Source organism: Sinocyclocheilus rhinocerous, unplaced genomic scaffold (genome assembly GCF_001515625.1).
Source record: "Sinocyclocheilus rhinocerous isolate Xijiao unplaced genomic scaffold, SAMN03320098_v1.1 scaffold231, whole genome shotgun sequence".
Classification (NCBI taxonomy): Eukaryota; Metazoa; Chordata; class Actinopteri; order Cypriniformes; family Cyprinidae; genus Sinocyclocheilus; species Sinocyclocheilus rhinocerous.
This window is the reverse complement of record NW_015640454.1, coordinates 689956-699147: the sequence shown is the minus strand read 5'-3', so window position 1 is coordinate 699147 and position 9192 is coordinate 689956. Positions and strand designations below refer to the sequence as shown.

The 9192-nt window shown below is 35.0% G+C and overlaps 2 protein-coding genes across 3 annotated transcripts in view; one reads left to right on the top strand and one right to left on the bottom strand.

Moving 5' to 3' along the window:
- ccni (cyclin I) overlaps positions 1–1097 on the bottom strand; it is a 9042-nt gene extending 7945 nt beyond the window's left edge. Inside the window, exon 1 of the mRNA XM_016569036.1 lies at positions 853–1097. The gene's annotated coding sequence lies outside the window, so the exon portion shown is untranslated. The remainder of the gene's footprint in view (positions 1–852) is intronic.
- Positions 1098–2989: 1892 nt separating this feature from the next.
- Positions 2990–9120, top strand: ccng2 (cyclin G2). Of its 2 annotated transcripts, XM_016569037.1 has the most exons (8): positions 2990–3144; positions 3909–4050; positions 4255–4392; positions 4475–4725; positions 4982–5060; positions 5150–5248; positions 5489–5691; positions 7944–9120. In XM_016569037.1, the coding sequence occupies exons 2-8, from the start codon at positions 3946–3948 to the stop codon at positions 8059–8061; spliced, it is 993 nt and encodes a 330-aa protein (XP_016424523.1). In that variant the 5' UTR covers positions 2990–3144; positions 3909–3945; the 3' UTR covers positions 8062–9120. The 2 variants fall into 2 exon arrangements, with proteins under 2 accessions (XP_016424523.1, XP_016424524.1); XM_016569038.1 differs by lacking the exon at positions 2990–3144 and having other exon boundaries at positions 3324–4050.
- Positions 9121–9192: the final 72 nt, after the last annotated feature.

Below are 9192 nucleotides of genomic sequence, written 5' to 3'. Positions count from 1 at the left end.
CATATACACACACACACAAACAAAGAAAAACAAGTAGATAGAATAGAAAAAATAGAAAGCTAGTGTTTGTTTTTTGTTTTTTTTTTAAATAAAAAAAGATAAATATAAAGTAGAATTAAAATAGAATAAGAAAGTGCTAGAGTTAGAGGGTCAAATAATATATATAATATATAAATATATATAAATATATATATATATATAACATGCTATAATAAAAATAAAATATTAAAAATTATTATATATATTATTTCCCTTTTTCATATTTTTATATATAATAAAAATAGTAATTACATGTTATAATATATATACAAATATTATTGTAATATATGATACATAATGATGACCTTATTATTCCAATCGTTACTGATTATGATTAAAATATAATCATTTTAATTTAATACTTTTTGTTCAACAATAAACTCCAAATCAAAAATACTTTACGTTAAAAAAAAAATTTTTTTTAATAAAATAAAAAGATAAATCAGCTCTGATCTTATGATGATGATGGGTTCAACCTGTCATTTTAATTAAGAATGAGAAGTGATTCAGCTATATAGATGCAAAATGTATTGTTTAGTGTAAACAATGACATTAAACACGTCAAAAGCCATATCACTACATCTCAATGTGAAATGTTGATAGTGTTGACGCAGTTTACATTTGGTATGTAACGTTATTAGCGGACTAGCTACACAGCAACATATCGATATACACGCAACCCCACACACCTAGTAACACCGAAAATACAAAAATTTTATTTTATGTGTATGTTTATGTCCAGTATCGCTGGTTTAATGAGGCTAAATCGTTAAATGTGTCTATAAAAGCTCCCAGAAACGGTTAGATTCTTACCTCCCCTGCAAGGTTGTGGGAAACGCAGATCATCCGGTCCATTAAATTGAGGTAAAATAAAGGAGCAGATCGGATTCCGTCATCTTTTTAAGCGTCCAGCTTCGCCTCCATGTTTGCCGTGAAATTTGGTGGGGGTATTAAAAACTAAAAGGGATCCTTCCAAACTGATATTAAAAATAAAATGAACGGAATATAGACACGGACGTCTACTTCCGAGGAGGACACTGAGAAGGGAAGAACCACCTTCCGCCAACCTGCTCACCGCAACACAGGCAGCTACACCGAGAACATTTTCTTATAAATAAAAAAAGATCAAGAATACTTACAAATTATAAAATACTAGAAAGTACAACAATTACATGTAGATCTAGTCGGAGGTTTCGTTTTCAACGGATTTGTTTGTGAATTCGGTAACAGTCATAATGGGACTACTTAATCTGGCGAATGGATTTTGGAGTGTAGCTCTTACTGTACTAGGGGGACTACTTTCATAAGCAATCCTATTAAAGATGACACAGACATACATAAAACATCGTACAAATGAGATATTAAAAGGATTAAATGTCTGAATAAATTAATAATACTTTTAACATCTAGATATTTTTTCCTTCGCGGATATTAAGCTTTAGGAAGAAAGCTTAAACTTTATTAAATTCGATGTGCCTGATAGTCCAATCTCTGACCAAAAGGATTATTCTCACACAATTTAATATAACAACCGAATCAGAATTCACTATCTGATATGCTATAATATCCTCCTGAGAACCAGAAAAAAAAGTTTTGTGATTTTATTTTTTTATTTTTCGTTACATTGGTTGGAGCATAACAAACAAATGGATGGAAAAACATTTTTGAAAAAAGATACTTTATTCATATTTTATTCTATGTCCTTTGTAGAGGATGCCAGGACTAAGCTATTCAAAAATAACTAAATAAATAGACATGAAAAGGCATGTATAGGCAAAAACAATGTTTTATTTTTTCATTAACCAGTTTTTAGGTTTCAGGATATTTTTAGCCAATCTTTGTACAAAGATGATTCTTAACTGTTATGAACGATATAACAGAATTATTTGATATACTATTGTACTTTATGGAATATGTGCGGAAAATGTCCATAAATTCGTATTCCCATTCTATACATTTCATCTAACTTGCATATTAATGTGTTCTTGGGGCAAACCATAATGAAAAAAGTAGTATAATAATGGAAGTAATAACTTGGCAATATTTTCATAAGAATCTCTCATATTTCATAGGAAAATATGCCAGATTAACACGCCATTTGTCCTCTACATAAGACATGAAAATTATGCCCCGTTTCGTAACAAAAAGTCATATTTCGATTTGAAACCCTATAACATTTTTCTGAGATGTTTATGACAAAAATTTGAAAATTAGGCAGATTTAAATGATAATTACAAAACATTATCACATTTCCCTAAGAGTGCTACATTTGATCATTCGGTCAATATCAGTCATATTTAAAGACCAAGGAGAGGGAGTGTTTATGATCAAACCTCCAAACATTTGATATCTCTAAAAAGCCCCAAATGTGCTCTGTACAGAACATCCAGATTTAAAACCGAGGCATGTATGGTCTCAGAGAAATTCACTAAAATATAATGTCCTCTACAGAGGACAAAAGTCTATGCCTGGATCCCAGGAGGATATTCAGCTAACATGTTAACACCACACACTAAACGTTTAATGAATATTGAGTAGAAAAAGAAAAGTCTAACAGGAAAACAAAGAAACTTATCACAAAATCCACATCTGAGAAAGGAATGCATTTGTACTACATTTTCAACCCCCGGGCTACACTGTCACAACAAAACCCAGCAACAACCGTTCAAAAAGAAGGACGAGCTATCGATGCGCTAGCCAATCATCGGCGTCTACATGAAAACCAGCAGCCAATGAGAACCGAGAATTTTGGGCGGAATATTTGAACGCTGCATCTTCGAGCGATCCTATTGGTCCGTTAGCCTGTCAATATTTTAAGACACAACGCTTTAAAACTACGCTCGTATGTTTTAAAAACACGATCTATTTGAAACAGTTATGGCACAACGATTAAATAACATAAAATACACTTAATTAAACATAGAAATTATAAAAGTAGCCGTTCTAAAACGCATAAAACTACCTAAACAGAGCGACTTACGTTTCTTACGTGACAGGCCCAGGGGGCAGAGCCACATTCAACATCAACAAAAGGAAAGAGAAGCAGCGAAAACAGACGAAAGATTCTCGGATACACAAACACAATATGTCCTTTTAACATCCCTGGTAATGTACCTTTATTTGTCTTTAACAACCTTCTTTAAGATATTGGTTTCCTTTTTAACGTCTGTCTAGATTAACTGTCACCGTTTAAATGTTTTGGTCGTATTTCTTTTTCCTGAAAATGGTTTTGATATGCTGGTATTTAACGTGATTTTTGACTAAGTAACGTTAATCTGTATATTTGATATTATATGACATTTTATCGATCGTTTGTGTGTCACTAACGTTAATGAAAATTATAGATTTATTTTACTGGAATGACCAAATCCCTTGTTATTTTTGGTCGTCTTTGATGTTTACGTCCTAAACCAGTAACGTTACATTTATAATTTTAAGTGCATGTTTAAGTGAAATTCAAGTGAATAATGTTTCAGCTCTCGCTTTTATTATACTGTAATTTACAAAAACGTCGTCTATAATTTAATGTCGAAAACAAACTGTACAGAAGATTTAAACCCCTCCCCCTCTGGTCGAGGTATTTTCCAGCTGAAGAATCAACGGGACTCCACTGGATGACATTCACTTTCGATCCTGTTTTAACCTTATCATTTTGGTCAACGAGTTTTAAAAAGGTCGATTTCACATTTATTTGTCCATCTCAGTCGGAATGCGTCGGATTTATTTGTTTGGATGTCTTGTAGGAAGGCGTTAACCAGCGAAACCCGACACCGAGGCTCAGCTGAGAGGAGGGGGCTGGGCAAAACCTTGACCCACCGCCCTGAGTTAACGGAATTTACTTAACTTGTTTTTTTAATTCCTTTTTAAAGGTGTTTTGACAACTTGAATCCCAACCAAAGTGAAAATATGGAGGCCATCAAACTGATGAAGGAGCTGAAGAGCAATTTGGATCAGGAGGTTCATTATTTGCCAAAGGAAACAGGTCTCAGTTTGATCGAATCCACACAAGAGGTAAACTAGTTTGACAAACTCCTGTGAAAATACATATACAAACTTTATTAGAGTACATATACAACAGTTCTGGAATTTTGCACTGTATTTCTGTACATTATAAAAAGTATTTTTACAGTATACAATGTACAAAACAATATTTGGGTCCAAATGGGTCACCAGTTTTAAACTTTAAATGTAACTTATTTCTCCTCATCCACACAGAACGGTAATGGAGTTTCAGCCAAATGTCGAGATGCTCGAGTGGAAGATCTCTGGAGCTTGACCAGTTTCTTCGGTTACAGCACTCAGACCTTTGTACTAGCCGTCAACCTGCTGGACAGGTTTATAGCTATGATGAAGGTAATCAATTAGTTATAAGTCAATCCATCTGATTAACAAGTATTAGAACATGTTATAACTGATCGCTTGTGTGTTCCTAAAGGTTCAGCCCAGGTATTTGGCCTGCATCAGCATCGGTTGCCTTCACATCGCTGCCCGAGCGACCGAAGAAGAGTGCAATGTTTCGTCCAGCCATGAGCTCATTCGCATCAGCCAGTGCAAGTTCACCGTCTCAGACCTCAGCCGAATGGAGAAGATCATTTTGGAGAAGCTCAACTTCCAGTTAAAAGCCGTCACAGCCTTAACCTTCCTGCATTTGTACCACGCCATTGCACTTTCGCACACGTCCAACGGGTAAGAACAAGTGGCATTATCAAACTTCAGAGCCACAAAATTTAACATGCAGGCTTGGCATTTGAAACATTGACTTGTAAAGGTTGATAAACAGAGCTTGCAAGTGGACTTTGAGCATTCTGCTGTATATGGGTGACCGTGACGGCAGTCATGCATCAGAAACTAGGAGATTATCTTCTGACTAGACACAATGGCTTCTTCAATGACAAACAGCTCGGCTAATAAAATCTCACTAATGCATTCTTCTCCTTTTCAGAAAAGACGTCCTGAATCTTGACAAACTGGAAGCCCAGCTGAAAGCCTGCCTATGCAGAATTGTTTTCTCCAAAGCAAAAGTAAGAACAACTTAGACAGATTCTTGAAGCAAGTTAAATGGAAATGTGAATTCTGATGAATTGTCTCGCTCTCTTTTTTTTTTTTTTAGCCTTCGGTGCTCGCTTTGTCGCTCTTGATGCTTGAGATCGAGGCCTTACAGTCTGTGGACCTGCTAGAAATCGCCCAGCGCATACAAACACACTTGAAGGCAAGAATTCATTAGTAGATCAACATTTTTACACGCCCTGAACATCAATAAAAACCTTTTAAAAGTGAAGAAATTAAGTTAAATGTCACAGACTGCTCTGTGACAGATCCAAAGCTCTTAACCCAGTCCTGTCGCCAACAGGCTATTGGTTTAGACATGTCGGTCCCGTCCGAAATGAAGCTGGCTCTGTGCCCTGTCCTTGTGTAAGCAGGTGTCTAATGCAGCAGTGTCTGTTTGCAGATCTCGAAGGCTGACCTGGTGCACTGGCGAGGCCTGGTAGGTCAGTGTATGAGGGAATACTCCTCTCCAGAATGTGCCAAACCTGACCACAAGAAACTGGTGTGGATCGTCTCGCGGAGGACAGCACAGAACCTGCACAGCAGCTACCGCAGCGTCCCCGAGCTGCCCACCATCCCAGAGTGCGCGTGGGACGAGAGCGAGAGGTAAACACAGCTCACCTGAGGAAAAACACAGGTGTTAGGATGTCACACTCGTAGTAAACAGTCAATAGAGGAAGAAGGGAAAGGAATATTCCGGGTTAATCGCATAAAGATGATTTTAGTCAAGCTTTGATTACCACAGAAAATCATTTAGACTTGTCATTCAGTTTGTGAAACCAAACAAAAATCCGTTAGGTTTGCAATGGATTTCTATGGGGCAAATGTACAAGTCAAAATGAAAATAATGTTAAATATAAGAGGATAATAAATGAGATGAAAAACTTAAAACTATTTTATTTCAGTTAGTTGCAAATGCAATTTTTATTTTAATTTAAATACTAAAATTATTAAAACTGAAATAAAATAAAGCTAAATAGAAACTTGTAATAAAAATGACTAAAATTAAACTATACTTAAATTAAAATTATAATGAAAACAGAAAATGTAAAAATTAAAGCTAATTCAAAATAATAAAAAAATTCTATAATAGTATATAAATAAAACTAAAATAACATTGGTACCTAGAATATTATTTTATAAACTCATAAGGAGCTCACATTAAAAAAAAAACTACAAAAGCACAAATTTACTCAAATTAAAACTGGAAATATAAAAACAAAAGCTAATTCAAAATATTAATAAATACTATAATATATTAAATAGTACTAAAATAACACTGGAACTCAGAAAATTGTTTCATGAGCTCATAAGGAACTAACCAAAATCAGTCACATCATCTCTCACATTACAGTGATTATATTTTCATATTCTACTGATAACAACAACTCTAAAATATCAGGAAATAGCAGCAAACTAATTTTGGAATAATTTATGTAAAGTACGCCTGTCAATTTTCCATCACAACTTCTGGTTTCAGTTCCATCACAGTTTTTCCCCATCACATGACATGTCTTAACCTTGGCGTTTTACTGACACACACCACTTACGTCACAGCCTCGTCAGTACAGTGCCCCACCCAGGTGTCCTTACAGTGCTACTTGATAACTACGAATAGTTAGTCACGTCCTAGCAACCAATCCGAGAGCGTTTACTCGCCAAGAGCAACAAGAGTCATTCCTGAGGCTCACCAACACAGCTGATTACAAGCTGAAAATCCAGACAGGACGTACTGCTTTGAGATGTCTAATGGGTTAGATATGCAAACACCTCAAACTAGGCACAGCAGTAGAATGTGGGTAGTGAATAATGACTATTTACAAACAGGTCACAGTTTGAGCAGCATCACCTGTGAGTAAGAGAAGGGTGTGCGAGGTGGGGTCGGTTAGACAAAAGCACAAAACAAGATCGGACGTCTGACAGTGTTTTTTTTCTATTACGACACTGAGTGATATTCCAGGTTAACCACATACATGATTTCAGTCGAGCTTCATTACCACAGATAATAATTTAGACTCGTCATTCAGTTGAGAAGGGTGTGCGAGGTGGGGTCGGTTAGACAAAAGCACAAAACAAGATCGGACGTCTGACAGTGTTTTTTTTCTATTACGACACTGAGTGATATTCCAGGTTAACCACATACATGATTTCAGTCGAGCTTACCAACCACAGATAATAATTTAGACTCGTCATTCAGTTTGTGTGTGTGGGGGGGGGGGATGTATCTAAAGTCTAAGTCTAACTATACTACTATTTTTTTTATTTGAAATAAAGATGAAATAAAAATATATGTTCGATGGAAAAAAAAAACTTACTGAAAATTAGAAATGCTGCCTTTGCAACTAACTGAAATGAAATGTGCTGAAATTACAAAAATTTAAATAAAAAATAATTAAACAAATAGAAATATAAAAAACTAAGTACTAAAAATACTAAAACTAAAATAAATAATTTAACACGAATAGAAATGTAAAAAAAAAAACAGAAAAACATAGTACTAAAATTTAAGTACCGTGTCATTTAAGTACTAAAATGACTATCCGAAATAAAAACAAAAAAAGTTTTAAGGACTAAAATGAATAAAACTGAAAATAAATAAAGTAGAAATATAAAAAATACGTTTAAGTTCTAAAATGACTAACAAAAATACAATAAATAATTTTACATAAACAGAAATAAAAACAAAAAAATGTTTAGTAAAATGACTACAACTAAAATAGAAATATTACATTTTAAAACACTGAAACACAATATTCTTTTATGAACTTGTAAGTACCTAACCAAAGTGACATAAATAAATAAATAAAATAGTCAAAATGAGAGTGCATCTGACTGTTTTTTATTTTCTTTTATGACAGTGAGGATTCAAGCGAAGACCTGAGCTCTGGGGAAGAGAGTCTGAGCAGCTCGCTGGGCAGCGACGCCGAGGGACACTACTTCCCCTCGAACTTTCGCTCACGTACCCGCAGACAGTAATACACTCTAAACCACTCATCAAGGAGCACAACCGCCAATGGAGATGTGGCCTCCACGCAGCCAATGATCTGAATGGCTCCCTTGTCATCTTCCAAGATTATGTCACAGACCTCTTCTGGCTGAAACCTAATAGTTATACAGCGAGGTGCCATTGTGCCTGGGTTCAACGAAACCACTGAGTCCAAAATATCAGAATTGTATTTTAAAACTCTTCTTTTATGGCTTTACAGAAAGCCAGTCCAGATACTGTAAACATCTCTCTTGATTACTTGTGTTAAGCTAAAAGTAAAATAATTCAGCACTGCACAACACTGGCAGCTAAAAACTAAAAAAAAAAAAAATGTAGCGTAGCGTTTATAGAAGTTGGTGCATGTTCGGATTTGTCAACATTCCAGACGGCTCAATATGACATATCCAAGGTACACTAGACTGTTATAGACAACTTGAGATTTGTACTTTGGTGCTTTGCACAGTTTAGTAATATGATTGTAAGCGCGTGACAGCGGGAAAGCTGCGTGCCAGCAGAACTGCCGCCTCTGAGGTCAAATAGTTAGAGATTTAATGTGGTGCGCATGGTGTTCACAGAAAAACAGTGGATTGTTTATTTTTCGTGTGTATGTGAGTGTGATGTTGTTAATTTACTTGCCAATTTAGTATAAGTTTCACTTTAGCCGATGTATGAAGACAAATACTGTATGTTGAAAATGTGCAACAACAAAAAAAAAAAGCCTAAAAACCTTATAAAATGTAAAAAATGTCAATATAAAAAAAATGTAAATTTGTATAATGTAAAAAAAAAAAAATGCATATACGTTCTGTATAGCATCTTGTAGATATTAACTTATTTATTGTTATTTTTGTCATGGTAACAAAACAAAAAAAACATTCACAATTAAAAAAAGCTATTTTCAAATTCACTCAGTCTCCTGTTTTGCTTAGTCAGGTTATCCTGAATCAGTTTTCTGTTCCCAAGTGCCTCAACTATCCCACACAAGCAGAAAATGGCAAACAGACAGCAGATGTTGTAAATCGCCTCACTGCCGCATGATATTTTACACAGCAACAGTAAGAGCCTTCGTCAACTACAACGTCATGATGTTATCAGCTGATTTAAACACATACAAATGATCA